This window comes from Vanessa cardui, chromosome 17 (assembly GCF_905220365.1).
Source record: "Vanessa cardui chromosome 17, ilVanCard2.1, whole genome shotgun sequence".
Classification (NCBI taxonomy): Eukaryota; Metazoa; Arthropoda; class Insecta; order Lepidoptera; family Nymphalidae; genus Vanessa; species Vanessa cardui.
Window position 1 is genome coordinate 3,055,635 of NC_061139.1, and position 18,581 is coordinate 3,074,215.

An 18,581-nucleotide genomic window follows, 5' to 3' on the forward strand; every position below is an offset into this window, starting at 1 on the left:
TGTCCAATAAAGGATCTCCTCTAACTGACTTTGGAGTAGTTATTGAAATATATTTTAACCAAGTAGCTAAGCGCGTCCTAGAAGCATTTTTGATTAGTTTTTTACTAGTTTTACGGATAAGAAGGTGTGGCGTGTAACCTCTCGTTATATTTGACCATCAAGCAGGTATACATAATTTAAGCCAGAATAGAACAATAGTTCTATTCTGGCTTAAATTATGTGTGAGCCAGTGTAAATATAGGCATAAGAGCAGTCGTAACTTTGTCCCCAAAGTTGTTGATAGTATTGGAGATGTATGGTATGTTTAAAAAATTAACGCTGCAATTTTAGTGAACTGTGGTGACCACTTACTATCAGGTGCCTTATTTGCCCAAATTTTATATAAAATATATGCATAAAGTTCTCCTGTCAAGGAAATTTCACACGTTAGTTCAGCTCCTAAGTGCTGTTTGCTGATAACCATGACCTTATATTATATCCATGATTGGTTCAAGACAAAGGAGCTTCTCAACGGTTAACGGAGCGTAATCTTAGTTTTGCTTTAAGATGACTGTTAACAATACCGTTGTACCGCGAAGATATTATATATGTCTTGGCATAAGTTACATAAGTAGAAATTCATAGAATCATTAGTAATATTAAAATCGACAGGATCATCTCGCTTCCAAGATTTACTTGCAAAGTTTATTTTCTATATAGATAGGTTTTTTTCGATTTATTCGAAGTCTACAAGTGCAAGTTTTATATAGCGGACGAATAAAACGACTTTAATTACAAAAGCTTATTTTCATTTCCCATACAATTTGTTTTATGAATAATTTTACGGATCATTAAGTAGTACAGAATTTAGGGCACTGACAGGATAATTAATCATGGATAAACGAAAACGTATTTTGTATCGACAAACATCAAATTGTGAATGAGGCTCATTATTATGAGCGTGTTTTGGTAATTGCAAAGTGGAACAGTGTAAAGTACAACTTACTGCCTCATTGGTGTGGTAGCTGGGTATTATGCAGCAGGTCTCCAATCTTGAGTTCAACAAACAACAACAACAACAACAACCTTTAAATTTCCCACTGCTCGGCTACGGTGTCTTCTCCCTTTTGATGAGAAGATTTGGAACATATTATGTGAAATAAACTATGTAAATGTGGCAGAATTTCTATAAAAATTGACACATGCAGGTTTTCTCACGATGTTTTCCTTCACCGCCGAGCACGAGATGAATTATAAGCATAAATTAAGCACGTCATCGGTTAAGATGCATTCTAACCACTGGGCTATCTCAGTTCTTCTGATCCTGGGTTTAGAAGTATTTGAGAACGAAGAAAAAATCTCAGAGGCAGCCGATCCTTATCTGAGCTCGAGATGATGTGGGAATAGAAAGTGCATCTGTATTCACACACACACACATACACACTTGCGCCATCATACATATAACGATATGACCGGTCTCCCTTGTGAATATCACGTGGTCCGAAATCGGTCATGAGTAAATAATTATCAGCAAGCTATAAATAAACAAATGGTTTACATAGTATGTTTATTTATATACCATTGTCCTACGCTTGATCTACCTTTGGTTAAATTGATTACCGATAATCATCCCTCATGTCATTGTGTGTGTTAAATTAACAGGTGTTTAAATTAAAAACATTTTATGACATAGCACATAATGCAAACAGCTCTTGTCCCATAGAAATGGTAGCTTAAACAATTCGTTAAACACTGGCCCCGTAACGCGTTACGTAACGAATCAATTTGCCCTTCCATTATCATTTCAAAAACATTTAGTGGAACTATTTAACTATTATATAACTATTTAGTTAAAGCGTGGAATTGATACTTGTTGACTTCCACATACATATTGTAATTAATTAACATGGCTGTATTTTTAAATGCTGCAAGAGTACTGACTTTGCCAGTTCTCCTCGGTAGAATCTACTTTCCGAAACGTAGCTTCACTTAATATAAAATTGTAAAATGACGTTTCAAAAGAGCTTGTAAAAGTCTACTTGAATAAATATTTAGATTATGATTTTTTTGAGTGATTATTTTATTAATTTCTAATGTCGGTTTATTTTTTAATAAATTTCCATTTTCTTACAGGTAATAAGCGAGACGAAATTTTTGCTAAGAGCGACGTATTTAATTTAATAAAAAAGTGCAGTTTTCTATTAGTATATATTAAAGGTATATATATTAAACTAACACAGCAAATTTCTTAGAAGACAATCATAATGATATATTACTTGTAATTACTTAAGGCAATACATCTTCCTGAAGGCACCTCATGTTCTATTTTTATAGTTATTAAACATTTTATGCAGTACGAATCATTTTTCTATACGTACGTATGTAACAGCCTGTAAAGGCTTTCTCTGCTTGACGATAAGAATTGGAGTTTATTTCACCACGAACAGATTGATGACACACACGTGTATCATGTGGTAGAACTTCTTTGAAATACGACACATGCAGATTATCTCACGGGGTTTAAGTATTACTAATGACGATGAGATGAATTATAAACATACATTTGACATAGATTTGAGCCCAGGTCGGTAAGCACGCATTATAACCAACCGGCTATCTCGGTTCACAGAGCTATGTTTATAATGAATCTGTTGAGGTCAATTTTGTACATGAAATATATTTCCAAAACTATCAGGGGGATTTGGAATCGATATTAATGGCAAAATACAATAAGTAAAAGTTTTATTATTTGAGTTATACGCTGACGGAGTCACGGGAGCAGTTGGTAAGAAACAAATTATTAAACTCTTTGATAAAATAAATTCCATCAATGCAACTGACACTACCATTAAAATGTATTAACGGTCTAAGCTTATTACAACTTGATAATAATTAAAAGTTTTATTTCATTTATTAATTATAAAGTGTCAACAAAGCAAACTTCATAGATACTTAAGATAATTAATCAAAATGAAATTTCACTTAAACCCTTATTTAGTCGTATTTCAGAAAAACATGAAAGAAATCAATTATATTTTCAGTTAAACTTATTCATTAGACGATTAGACTAACTTTGACGCGAGAAATTACTTCGAAATACTTAGACATTGCACCTTTTAAAGTATTTGTTTATGAAGTATTAAATGTTAAATAGTTTTGTAGTTTCACTGTGATAGGTAAGTTTAGGTGTATATTGGATTATAGTGACTGTTAGAGTAAGTTTTGTTAAACTATCTTATAATTATTTTGAGGAGATTGTTTTCGTTACTGTCTGAAATATCTATATTTGATAAATAAAATAACTAAATATGAGACAACATTACATAAATTACTCTGGTCCCAATGTAAGTAACTAAAGTACTTGTGTTATGGAAAGTCAGAAGTATCGACGGTATCACAAACACCCAGACCCAAGACAACATAGAAAACTTATGATAATCTACATCGACCTGGCCGGGAATCGAGCCCGGTACCTCGGAGTGGCGCACCATTGAAAACCGGTTTACACACCACTCGACCACGGAGGTCGACAGATATTTATTACTATTATAATTGTGAAAGTAGCTCTATCTATCTGTCGCTCTTTCACGACCGAACCGCTGAACCACTTTTGATGAAATTTGGTATGAAGCAAGCTTGAACTCGAAGAAAGGACATACTATATTTTTTTGCCTAACACATGTGAACCAAAGCCCTAAAACGCGAGCGAAGCCGAGGGCGACTACTAGTATTGGTATATTAGAATTAATGGAAAACCCTGGCTAACTATGTTTTACTTGTGGATATTTATACCTACAGCTCTATCGCTGGTTTAGTGGCTAGATATAAGGCTGCAAACACATGGGTTATGGGTCAAACCTCGAGTCCGAATCAAAACGTATCACTTGAAAAATTCTCAGTCACAGCTTGGAGACTGAAAGCTTGTAGCATGTACGCTTTCGCGTCTCGTTCTGAGTCGTACGCACACAGACGCACATAAACTCGGTGTCGAATTATCCGAATAAAGACCTCACACGTGTTTGCGTACACACTTGTGCCTTATAATTTGTCGTTCCACAGCAAATGGCGTCCCTTAATATCGACAGCAGTGATCGAAATTGGTCTGAACGCTTTATAATGTAATGGCGAATTGTTGAGTAATCAGCTGTAGTCAGTTAGGAATTAATTTTTCAAATTATTTGATGTGTTAAAAACACTTGTTATGGATTTTTGACGACCTCCGTGGTCGAGTGGTGTGTACACCGGATTGTATGAGTACGCCACTCCGAAGTCCCGGGTTCGATTGCCGGCCGAGTCCATGTAGATTATCATTAGTTTTCTATGTTCTTTTGGGTCTGGGTGTTTGTGATACCGTCCTTACTTCTGATTTTCCATAACACAAGTGCTTCAGCTACTTACATTGAGATCAGAGTAATGTATCTGATATTGTCTCATGTAAGTGTTGATGTTGTCTCATTTTGTATATTTGTAAAAAAATACTATAACTAAAGATCTTAGAAAAGTATGTAAGTCCCTTACTATTTAGGAACGGTTTCGAGATTATTCTACTCCGCTGATCTAACGGGTTAACGGTGTTTCTCAAGCATCGAACACAAGATGAATTAAAACATATATCCAGAATCTGCTAACTCTGTCGTGTTCAAACGGATTTGAATCCACATTCCCCGACAATAATCCTCGTGCTATTCATCTCTGCTTTAAATGTAATTACAAAGAAAACAATTTCAATTTAAATTCATTTGAACGAATGATACTAAGTAACAGATCGTTAACCCTATTTTAACAAGCAATAGCAGTTGTATTAATATACTGGTAACAGAGCTGAGATGGCTCAGTGGTTAGAAGGCGTGCATCTTAACCGATGATTGCGGGTTCAAACCCAGGCAAGCACCGCTGATTCATGTGCTTAATTTGTCTTTATAATTCATCTCGTGCTCGGCGGTGAAGGAAAACATCGTGAGGAAACCTGCATGTGTCTAATTTCATCGAAAGTCTGCCACATGTGCATTCTACCAATCCGCATTGGAACAGCGTGGTAGAATATGTTCCAAAACCCTCTCCTTAATGGAAGAGGAGGCCTTATCTCAGCAGTGGGAAAATTACAGGCTGTTACTTTACTTTACTTTACTAACATTCGCTTAGTTTTAAATTTAAATGTCGAATTAAAAATTATTGGTGAAAGAACAATTGATAAATCATTGAACTCAGATAGGGTTTGCACAAATTATTTTCCATTAGGAATTGAAACTTTGGAAAGTATAAAGACTCCTTTTATAAAAGTGTTATCGAATTGACAGATTAAATGCATACTAATTTTATAAAGTATCTCTATGATTGTTGCTCTTCTACGGTCAAAACACTAAATGGAATTTGATGGAACCTCTGATGAAATAAATTTGAAACCCAGACTACTTTCTAGCAAAAACTAACCTCATAAATATTATTAAATATGACTAATATAAATAAATGTTTACATCTTGAGATCACAGGCTATATTTATAATATGTGTTTAAGTGAAAAATGTTATGAGAAAATGATCTCAACTTTTTTTGAATCAATCCAAAGCACAAAGACTTTTCTCTCTTTATAATATCAGTGAAGTTTTCAGAGAGTGTCAAATATAATAAATATTTTAAAAATGTCAGCTTACTCGAGGTATATACTAAAAGCTTTTCGTGATTTATTTTGGTCTGTAATTTTATTCCTTGACTTTACCGTAGATGTAAATATTAAGCACGTTACAGAGGTAAATGCTATAAAAACGACCTTCGTGGTCGAGTTGTGTGTACATCTCCACTCCGAAGTTCCGGGTTCGATTCCCGGCCGAGTCGATGTTGAAAATCTTCTTTAGTTTTCTATGGGTCTGGGTGTTTGTTGTACAGCCGTTACTTCTGATTTTCCACAAGTGCTTTAGCTACTTACATTGGGAGTGATTTATGTGATGTTGTCCAACATTTATAAAAAATATAAAAAATGTGTCTTTACCTAATGCATATTCATAATATTTTGTTTATTTCACTTCACATTTCATATTTCGAATTTTATTTCTGCTCACGTAAAAATATTAGTATATATTTAAGTAAAGGTTTTTCTTTTTAAATTAATCTTTGCAGACGTCCAATCCCGAATGGGTGACAAACATCGCATGATGTTGGATGTTTTGTTGCCAAATCACGTTGAATAAATTATTCATTATAATAAATGTAAACGTAAAGCAAATTTAAAATCTGTGAGCGTTTTACTCCATTACGTATAACAATTTGCTTAATTGAGATCGAAACGTTTTTATAATCTTTGTTTTTTTGTGCATGATTGTTATTTTCGTCAATGAAGGTCGTGTCTTTGAAAATCTTCATTCCGTTCTGGTTTCAGTTTCCCTTAACGTAATTAGTTTTGTGAGGCTCATAATAATCATTGTCGGTTACGGATCTCGGCTGAGGTGGTTATCACCTTTCCACTTTGTCCACCACACCCAACTTTTCCAAGTTATTTATTTGGCGTAATAATACTCACGGCTTTACTTAGAGCCAAGATGGCCCAGTGGTTAGAATGCGTGCATCTTAACCGATGATTGAGGGTTTTAACCCAGGCAAAAACCACTAAATATTCATGTGCTTATTTTGTGTTTATTCATCTCGTGCTCCATGGTGAAGAAAAACATCGTGAGGAAACCTGCATGTGTTTAATTTCATAAAAATTCTGCCGCATGTGCATTCCACCAACCCGCATTGAAACAGTGTTGCGGAATATGTTCCAAACCTTCTACTCAAAGAGAGCGGAGGCATTAACCCAGCAAATTTACAGGCTGTTGTTGTTGTTGTTTTTGTAATACTTAGAGTAGGCAGACCTTATAATACCTTATACCAACAATGTTGAACGGTCTGTCATACAATTTAAAACAGTCAATAAATATAAAAAAACATTTACAAAAAAATCGACGAATATTTTGAAATATAAAATAATCAATACATTTCATGGAACACCTACATATATATATTCTAAACTATGTTGTTCTAAGCAGGCTGATGTATAACCACCGCGACAATCCGCTTGTCGCTGTTTGATGAAATCATTATAATTATTGATGACGAGCAGTTTCCTCGAAATATTTCAAAATTTTTTGGTAGCAGTCTTTGAAATCATAGTTGTTATGCGTAACTGGTTCAAACTAGATTTTGTTGTTCTTCCAGCCATTCATCGTAGCATTTCTTTTAACGTCACATCTCTAGAGCGTCAATATTTTTATATTATATTGCGAATGATCCAAGTCGTCCTGTTACACCCCTTCAATTATAGGATTAGTTAATTAAGCAGTGATTAAACAACTTTTAATTTACTGTCACTCATATTCTATTAACAAAGGGCAGTTCGATTTGGATCGCGGAACAATTGCCGAGTTTCTATCTAATAATTATTTTGTTAAAATTCATTTGTATTAATAAAATATTCTTTTTTAAAAAGACCAATGTCTAGACAAGTTGAGTCATTGTGTCTTTATGTTGATTAAACGTTCATTACTGACGCGACACGTGTTTGAGTATTTAATTTCAAACAGTTTGAAAGACATGTCACATAGTAACACGTTAAAATACAGAAGTTAGTAATGGAATTCGCAATTTGTAACGTGAAACTTCTTTCAATGCAACAAAAGCATAGAAATATTAAAGACTGTGAATAAACTTGTCACGACTTGATTAATGTGTATTGTTAACTATGGGAATGAAAAAAGTTACTCCTTTTACTATTCGAATTTGTGAGACAGGCTGACAGACTGCACTAAAGTCGTAAGGGATAAAACATCTTAGTTTTTGAGGTTGTTGACGCACTGGCAATGTATGATGGATAATATGTCTCACAGCTCTAATGTCCTTAGAAGGAGGGGGAGAAGGTGATAACTTCCTATCGGACGGTTATTTACTTAACTATGATTTTATGTAAAGAATAATGTCTTTGAAAAACATACCAGTGTCACTACTTATTATCTTAATTTATGTACTCCATATATATAATACGTAGAAGTATTTATAAATATGTAATAAAGTGTAAAAAACATACTTAATCTTTACTAATCAGCTTTTCAAATATCGATACACGATTACTTAATATATAAATCTTATTATTCATTAAAATAATACATTAATGAAAAGAGCAACTATGAGAGTTTCTTCTCGCTAAAGGTTGCTTTCCGAAACGGTGGTAGTATTTAATTATCGACGATTCAAACACGCTTCATTGTGAAGTTTACTTGAATAAAATTGATTTGGTTTGGTTTCGTTTGATTTGATCTCAAAAGTATGTAATAAAATTAAACTCACCTGTAGCATGCAGCTTCCTTAAGGGGTCAACGATCGCAAAGTATCGATCAGCTGACAAGGCGGTCAGTGTGAAGACGGATACACCGATGCTGACGTCCTTAGCGGCTTCAGATACTCTGCACACGGTGACTCCCCACGGCCAGGATTCGAGGGTGTAGACAATTGATGTGAACGGTACGCAAGTTATGATGACCAGAAGGTCTGCTAGAGCGAGAGACAGGATATATCTGAAAGAGAAAGCTTCAATAAATTTCTTTCTTTTAATTTTTTTATTTTAAAGGGTATTTGCCGTATATTTAATGTCACATATGTGAATAATACTGAGTAGTCCTTATATATATTATGGTATTAATATGCTTGGCATGCGTCAGAAAAATCATTGCAATATTGTTATAATTAGATCTGAGATGGTCCAGTGGTTAGAACGCGTGCATCTTAACCGATGATTGCAGGTTCAAGCCCAGGCAAGCACCAATATATATATATATATATATATATATATTGGTGCTTGCCTGGGCTACCTATGTTTTAAAGGGTATCGCAGTAGTTACTACATTTTCATTATATCAACTTTATATATATATATATATATATATATATATATATATATATATATATATATATATATATATATATATATATTTATATGTGTGCTTAATTTGTGTTTATAATTCATCTCGTGCTCGACGGTGAAGGAAAACATCGTGAGGACACCTGCATGTGTCTAATTTCATCGAAATTCTGCCATATGTGCATTGCACAGACCCGCATTGGAATTAATGGAAGAGGAGGCCTTATCTCATCAGTGTGATATTTACAGGCTGTTACTTTACTTTACTTTTTTTATTATTATTTGAAATGGCATTTAAAATACCACATGTTATTATTTTTAAAAAGTGTAAGACAAATTTCACACAAAATATTGTTTTGTAATTAATTCGTTTACGATAAAAAGTTTATACTACAACTTGCTAAAACTGATAGCTGTTAATATAAACATTGCTCAGAGATTAAAAATATGCTGTTAATAAAGCGAGTTCCTCGAGCTTTTGTACATAGTTCGTAGTGGTTAGGTTATGGAATACTAGTAGTCGCCCGTGACTTCTCTCGCGTTCAAGTGTATTGGTTGTCATGTGTCAGACAAAGAAATATGGAGTTAAAATTTGCTTCATAAAAATTTTTATCAGATTCGGTTCAGCGGTTTGGTTGTGAAAGAGCAACAGACGGGCAGAGTTACTTTCACATTTATAAAATTAATATAGATTATTGTGTAATATTTAATATAATTATTGTTAGAGTTATTTTTTGTTACACATTGTATAACTATAATTTATTAGAATAGTTTAGTTAATAATATGTCGATTAACTATTTTTAGAATATGTTGTTATGTAATATTTTAATTTTACATGATTAATACTGGCCGATTGTCTGATACTGGCCGGTAAGAAAAATAATGTCAAGAAATATAATGCGGCGGCGATGTTTGGCGATATTGATTGGCACCGACTTCAAAAGCTGATTAAAAAATCGTAAATTGGATATGGATGTAACTGATTATTTTTTTCTTTTTAGTTCATTTTTGAAGGCGGTTTTTTTTTTATTTATAAAAATTTATTTACTGCTTTTCAGTGTTGTTTTGTTATTTATAATTACAATTGGTAGTGTTTGTCATGCACTTTATTATACTCAGTACATTTCGGCTTTCGACTCTAAACATAACTCAACGTCGTTTCAATACGATGTGGACTGCAACTCAAATTAAGCGTTACCTAAGTTACAATAGCCTAATGTTAACTGCTCATCGCCAATTAGATAATACCATTTTTCCCGGTGCAATACCGTTAATCATTGAGGAGTTCTCCTGGTAGTCCACCATCAGCTAGACTTTATCATAGGCATGTTTACTAACATCAATTGCTTGACGACTATCTTAAAGAAATAGAACTAAACCCGTAAAATAGTTACTTAATAATAGGTTCTGATTACCAGTTGTGGTCTTCATCATCAGTTCTACTTCATCAAATGTCACTTTTCGTGAGCATATGACCAAGGCACTTTGAATAAAACCGAAATCACTATAGGTGTGCCTATAAAATTTGAGGAGTTCCCTCGATTTCTCCAAGATCCCATCATCAGATCCTGATCTCCTGACAATGGGACCACCTGTAAAACATGCCCTTTCAAACAAAAAAAGAATTGTCAAAATCGGCCCAGCCATCTTCGAGTAATTCGGTAACATACATAAAAAATAAAAAAAATAAAAAAATAAAAGGCCCCGACGAATTGAGAACCTCCTCCTTTTTTTGAAGTCGGTTAAAAATACGAGATGTATTGTAAAACACTGATTAGTGGATAAAATGAATGTGAAAATAGTGCTAATAAATGAATATGGAAGAATATCATTGTTTAAACTCGTGAACATCCTAAAAGTATGATGAACAATGTTTATTATAAAACACAAGTATATATACTGGGAAACAAACGTTAGACTTTTAGTCATATACTAGTTGCAAGAAGTAGTTAGTATTCAGATATCCTTTTTTGTTTAATAAATTAAAAGAATGTATTCCGTAGTTAATTGTTTTATATTTGACCAATACTCTGACTTCAATTATCTGTTAAATTTATCTAAAAACACTGTTTGTAATTAACAGTATCCAAACGTATTCGAAATTCAAAACTTTTGCAATTTCCGAAATAAATTTCACTTCATCATAAATTTCGCTGAAATCAATTTTGATTTGGAATTTGTTTTAAAATATTTTCATTGTTTATGAGATAATGCCGCGTGTATTCTTTTTTTTATTGATACAGAGAAATAATAGCAAGTAAAATAATCATTGAATTAAAAAATATATGAGAATGACCGTGCATTTACATGCCTACTGTCTAGTATCAAAACGACCTATGTTTTAAAGGGTATCGCAGTAGTTACTACATTTTCATTATATCAACTTTGTGTAGGCTGTTAATGATTTTGTAAGTATCTATCAATCAGATTTGAAACGTTAATATCGTGTAGTAGGAAAATAGGCTTTCGTGGTCTGGGTGTACATAAATAGGTATTTTCTACCTAGAAACTTGTAGTGGCTCATTATTTCCAGAGATTAACCCTAACATACAAGCAAATTTTACCACTTTGTAATATAAGTATAGATTATCATATTGCAATGAGACAGGCTTGTAAGTCTAATGGGTTATAACTGAGTAGTATATAGTTAAGTAAGTGCAAAATTCATTCTTTCAGGGCCATCTCAGCTGAGAACTGAGCTGGCCCAGTGGTTAGAACGCGTGCATCTTAACCGATGATTGCGGGTTCAAACCCAGGCAAGCACCACTATATAATATATATGTGTTTAATTTGTGTTTATAATTCATCTCGTGCTCGGCGGTGAAGGAAAACATCGAGGAAACAATGAGGAAACTCGCATGTGTCTAATTTCATCGAAATACTGCCACATGTGCATTCCACCAACCCGCATTGGAACAGCGTGGTGGAATATGTTCCAAACCCTCTCCTTAATGGAAGACGAGGCCTTATCCCAGCAGTGGGAAATTACAGGCTGTTACTTCACTTTACTTTACTTTACTATTCTTTCAGGGAGAACATTAAAACACTGCGTTGATCTTTTCGGTCGTATTATACCTCTACCAATCCAATGGAACGGTCCATTGGATTTGGTAGTAGATTTATATAGAATGTAGATTTGTCCAGAAAGGACATCGATTAGGAGGAAATCATATTATTGATCTAAATAGAGGTACTTGGTAAATTGGTACTATAAGAAATATTCTCCATATCACTAATATTTGAACCACGATGTTCGTTTAACTACATGCACAAGTTTTAGCTTAAGTTTGTAGTTCAACTGGCTAACTCACTCTTCTAACAGTCATATAACGATACTAAGTTGCTATTTGGCGGCAGAATATTTGATTAGTGGTACATACTCAGACAGACAACCACAAAGCCCTACTACCAAAATACCTACTAGGATAGACATAATCATTACATAGTAAAAAACACAGTCACTTACCACTGTATGTATATCCCTATGTATGCTAAGATCTTTGAAATTAAGCAGCGAAATTTGATGCTGGTTTTTTTAAAAGATAGATTGATTCAAGTGGAAGGTTTATGTGTATAATACATGCACAATATACTAAAGAACACTGAAAATTTTTGATTTTTTGATTTTGAAGTCAAAAACAAACAATTTTTTTTTATTATATTTAGTATCAGTATTTAACCCGTGCGAATTCCGGGTGGGTCACTAGTTATCCATAAGTGAAAATAAACATACAAGAAACTGCGGAAAGTTATGAATAATATTTATTAAACGAGATACTTTAAGGTACTTTTAGAAGGAAGAATGTTATTTTAATATTCCACTTTCAGTGCTTAGTAAATATTTGTTTTGAAAAAAATAAGACACAAAGAACTTGCAGAGGTTTCTCGAAAACGATGAAACAGACGAGAGGTTACATCTCTGTATTAAATATCTGAAACCGGAGTTACTTATCAAGAGGTCATTATGATATTTATTTTGCAAATACTTCTGGAAATCAAAAGATCTTTCTTTGGTTGAAAAAGAGTAACTACTGAGTTTATTGCCGGTTCTTCTCGGTAGAACCTACTTTCCGATCCAGTGGTAGCTTCACTTGATTGTAAAATGACGATTCAAAAGTGCTTGTAAATGCCTACTTAAATAAAGTATATTTTGATTTTTGATTTTGTCTCCAAAAGAACATATTTGAAAATCCTGACAAGCATATAATGTTTTTTTGGGATTATTACGGCCCCGGATGATAATCTCGAGGATTATTAGCCAAATACACGGGGCGTATTTCAGTGCAAAAATGTGTGATCCAATACAACCTCATAATCGACATGACTGGGATCTTTATGGGCTTTCCGAGGCAAGGGATTGTATACATTTGCACTTTTCATTCCTATCTGGGATTTAAACACAAAACCTCGGGATGTATTTCCTTATATCAAACCATTTGAGCAACAAGAACGATTTTTGTATTTGTATATATGTACTTATTACCTTTGTAAATGGGGAAAAAACTATTTTACTTATTCAGCACCAGAAGTTGCTTCAACTTTTCTCAAAGGGTTAGTGTAAGCTTCTCTCTTGGACATAAATTCACAAGTGTCATTTGAAAGCGATGTCCTAAGCCTAACTAAATATCCAATTATTAGAAAATAACCTTTCACCCGGTACATCCAATTTAATCGAAAATCGTTTATGTGTGTAGTTACGCCGTTTAGATACTACTAGCGACCCGACCCCGCTACACACGGGTGCAATGCTGATACTAAATGTTCTACAGAATTTGTGTATTTACAACTTCACATTAGAAACTTCTAAAGCTATCGGTGTTTCTTTACTATATTGGTTTAAGATGGTTTAAGATGATTTATTTCCAATAAGACAGTATTGTCACTTATTGATCATGAATTATACACAAAAACCTTTTCTCGAATCACTCTATCTATTAAAAAAGCCGCATCAAAATCCGTTTCGTAATTTAAAGATTTAAGCATACATAGTGACAGACGGGGTAAGCGACGTTTTTATACCATGTCATGATATACACGTATTTATATTATTTTTACTTTGTGGTAAGGCTTTGTGCAAGCCCGCCTGGGTAGATACCACCCACTCATTAGTTATTATACCGCTAAGCAACAATACGCAGTATTTTTGTGTTCCGGTTTGAAGGGTGAGTGATCCGGTGTAACTACAGGCACAAGGGACATAGCATCTTAGTTCCCAAGGTTGGTGGCGCATTGACGATGTTAGGAATAGTTAATGTTTCTTACAGCGTCATCGTCTATGGGTGATGGTGACCACTTACCATCAGGTGGCGCATATGCTCGTCCGCCAACCTATTCCATAAAAAAAGAAGGTTGTAAAATATGTATGGTCATTGAAAAGTGCAATTTAGTAATCAGTGCGATCATAAAAAAGGTATAGCTATTACTCAAAGAAACTATTTTATTACGTTCATGTTCGTATCGCACGCAAATATATAATTTTACATACATTATAATGTCATGTTTACATAAGAAGGTTATGGAAGGGTTCGTTGAACATAAACATATATTTAAGAAATTGTAATTAAATAAAGTATTATGAAATCATATTTTGATATTCATGTTCTATCAAGTTATAGTAGTTGATGACCTCCGTGGTCGAGTAGTTTACAACGGTTTTCATGGGTACGCCACTCTGAGGTCCCGGGTTCGATCCGGCAAAGTCAATATCGAAAATTCAGTAGTTTTCTCTGTCTTCTTGGGTCTGGGTGTGTGTGGTACAGTCGTTACTTCTGATTTTCCATAGCACAAGTGCTGTAGCATACATTACTCTGATCCCAATGCAAGTAGCATTGGGATCAGAGTAATGTATGTGGGCCAATATTTATTTATTTATATTTAGTACTCTGTACACGGATCACCCAATTACTGGTTGACACTAATTAAAATTTGACATGGTGATTTATGACATGCCTTGTTGGTCGACAGGCTGATTTATTATTACTCTCTAAATTACAGAGAACATATTAAAAAATAACCAAATAATATGAAAAAAAACATATAGATAATTTGGAGTGTTTGTTTGTAATATTAAAATAAATGCTGTTTACTAAATGTTTGTATTTACGGTGCTAATACCAAAATAACGTTTTTTTTTTCAATTTCTGTTTATCGGTCTGTTTGTTGCGGCTAATTTCTGCAATAGCTGGACCGGTTTTGACAAGATTTTAAGATAGCTGATGTAATAAGGAGAAACTTTGGCTACATGACAAACATGAAGGCAAACATGAAATCGCGGTTACAGCTAGTATATCGTAGGAGTAAATATATAGTAACCGTTCTAGCGCGATTATTCATTATGTATACATTCAAATGATATGGATGCCTGTCAATAAGTAGACCTCCATCTTATGTTAGAATGGAATTTATATGGTGTCAACATGCGTTTCTACTAAAGCCACCTTCTGATTTTCGTTAAGGATTTTCACCTTCAACCATTAGTAACGTGATGGTAAGCTAAACAAAAATTAAAACAGCTACCAAGTTACTACGTGGCATTTTCTTATGTCGCTAAAAAAAATCACCATGTCACTACCGTCGGGAAGTCACATTAGTTTGCGCAATCGCCTACAGCTCCGGAGTACCCATTCCCCACATAAACATCATGCGGAGGAAAAGTGTAACGCGTTTTTTTAAGCGAAAACAGCCTTATTCACTTCATAAGTTTACTCTTTCGGTTTGGTTTACGTATAAGGCAGCTTAGCCTCTTCATGTTTAAGTAGTGACGATGATAATATACATATCTGACAGCCGATAATAATCATACGCGTAACGTCTATCAAAAAAGGCAACGAGCTCCAACTTCAGCGAAGATCTACCGATGTTTATTATTTACGAAAAAAATGTAAACCTAACTAAAAGTAAAAAAGGGCACGAACAACAGAACACGAGGCAGCAGTGTACCTTAAAAAATATACGGATTCTTGGGCCATTAGTGGACTTCAAATAATTCTTCCGGTTTGAAATGAGGAAAAGTTAATTTCATTTATAGTTGAATATTACTTTTAAATTAAAATGTAAACGGTTTCGTTTGATAAATTATGTAATAAGCTTAAAAACGGAGTTTTAAGGGACCTTTTTGAGTACGGAACTCTTGGAACATTATGTATTTATGGTTGAGTAGTTTAATGAATGCTTTGACTGGACGAAAGTAAAGTCGTTCAAACGAAAGTGTAAACGTTGCCGTGTCAACGGGTTATTACAAAAGGAAATGAGACTAATTCTAGCTGACGTTTCCGTATTTTGATTACATAATTATTTATAAATTTTCATTCGTTTTTATTATTTTTGATTAAAATAAAATATCCAGTAATTTTCATTTCATTATATTTAATTCAAGCAGGCTCTTGAGATAACTTTGAGTCCGTCATTTTGAAATATTCAATTAAATTCATTTTTAAATACGGAATGTACATTTCACCGGAAAGTCTACAAGGCAATCTATCTGATGGTAAGTGGTTATAATCCATAAACATTGGTACTGCAGGAAATATTAATCATTTCAGTGGGACATTTATGGGGTGTTGTTGTTAGTTGTTGATTTTATTGAAGCGATATCAACCAACAAAATAATAAGAAACAAATGATCTCTCATTACTCAGTATATCAGAAAAATAAATGGTTACTTACAAATTGTTGATGCGATCCTTTAGTCTGATTGAGTTCGTAACAAATTACAAATAATTTTCACAGTAATTCCGAACACGCTATAGACGTTTTAAACAACCAACCCCATGATTATTTTAATAGCAATTTACGACCACGTTTATTGTTGGTAAATGAAAAAGTATAAAAGTTTTATGAGTCTTAATAAAAGCTAATTAAACCTTAGAATCGTAAATATTGTTTACTATTACTATGTATAATCATAAGGTGGGGGTGGGTCTACTGTTTGGAAACAGCGTACTTCACCGTTGATTGCGAGTTCAGAACCAGGCAGACAATACTGATTATCCATTTTCTTAATTTGTATTTATAATTTATTTCATGCTCGATAGCGAAAGGAAACGCCGTGGAAATCGGCTTATATCGGTTGAACGAAATTTAGCCACATTTGAATCAACCAAAACGCATTGGAGCAACGTGATGGAGTATCCTAACCGTTTCCTCAAAAGGAGAGGAGATCTTAGCCCAGCAGTGGAAAATACACAGGCTGTGGCTATTAATAGGGGACGATTTAGTGGGACTTCCGATTTCAATGATCAATACCACCCAAAGACATTGGTGCTACGTTGCCAATGTGCTGTTCATTGGCAGTAAATATGAGGTGATACTAACCCAGGTATGTTTGTATACTAAGCACAACAAAAAAGTATATCGATGTTAAAAATGTGTGGAAATACGACGTAGTTAAATCGACGACTGGGTATATTATAATTGTATTTATATTTACACATCATTAAAATGGTAGATATCTTATCAGCTCTGGAGAATCTACATTTCGAACCGTAAGTAGCTTTATTCTTTAACTATATTAGAGCTTGCAAGGGTTTTAGTAATAGATAATATTTTGAATTTCACGTTATGAATTGGTATGGTATGCATTCGTTTTAAGTTGTTAATGAGCTTATATTTTGTGAATTTGTTACTACTAACAAACTAAGTATCAACATACAAGCATTGGACGACTACAAAGGTTTAAAGTTGTTAAATTTATTGCACTAGTCTCTGGCTGCGAAATTTTAATGCTAAGTTGAAATGAAATAGTAGTAAAATGTTTGTACTTACGTATTAGGTACATTTCTCATAGCCTTATGTCGTACAAATACAGCGACGAGCGTCCCGTTTCCTACCACTCCGATGATAAAGATCAGAGCAAACAGCAGAGGTACGATGTACGTCTCAGGACGTTCGTAGTACGGCTTGTACGGTTCAGAAATGTTAAAGGTATCGTTGTAATCCATTGTGCATATTAACTGAAACAAACAGAAAAAAATGTTGTTAATGAATACGTACGTAGAATAATTATTCCTTACTAGTTGTCGCCCTCGGCTTCACTCGCATGTTATGGGTTTGTTTGTTATGTGTTAGGCAAAAAAAGTAGCCTATGTCCTTCCTTAGGGCTTAAATTTGTTTCATACCAAATTTCATCAAATTCAGTTGAGCGGTTTGGTAGTGAAAGAGCGACAAATATACAGACAGACAGAGTTACTTTCACATTTCTAATATTAGTGTAGTATAAAAATGTGGGCAAACGAGTTACTTGATTGGAATCATTAGAATCCTATCTTGATTGCCATAAACAAAAACACATAAAATTTATCATAAGCACTATCAAGAATAATCATAGGTATGACAGTTATAATTTTTTTTAAATTATATAATATGTATCTGTTCATTCATTCATACATTCAAAATATAAGCGATACTGCCAAATGCCTAAAGAGATAGAATATGTTAATTTTTTTTTCTGGTGTATTCACCAGAAAAAAAAATTAACGTATTCTACAAATGAAACTTTTCTGTGAAAGTACATCACAGAAAACTTTTATTTGTTGGATGGCACTTTCTCTATCTGTCTGTGGCTTTGTGATATTTTCATTCAATCATTTGATCATTATCAAAAATCTTAAGAAATATCTTAGGTTAAAGAACAACTCCAGTACTAGTTCAAAATCAAACAAGATCATCGATTATTACACGAATAATTTTTGAAATGCTTATAAATTTTATTTTAAAA

General features: G+C 33.7%; 1 protein-coding gene across 1 annotated transcript; it reads right to left on the reverse strand.

Annotated features, from left to right (window-relative positions):
* Positions 1-3,849: 3,849 nt before the first annotated feature.
* On the reverse strand, positions 3,850-17,811 carry LOC124537031 (neuropeptide CCHamide-1 receptor-like). Its single transcript, XM_047113741.1, has 3 exons — positions 17,630-17,811; positions 8,295-8,521; positions 3,850-3,929 (listed from the first exon to the last, which is right to left on the reverse strand). Exons 1-3 carry the CDS (start codon positions 17,803-17,805, stop codon positions 3,850-3,852), a joined length of 483 nt encoding a protein of 160 aa, XP_046969697.1. The 5' UTR covers positions 17,806-17,811.
* Positions 17,812-18,581: the final 770 nt, after the last annotated feature.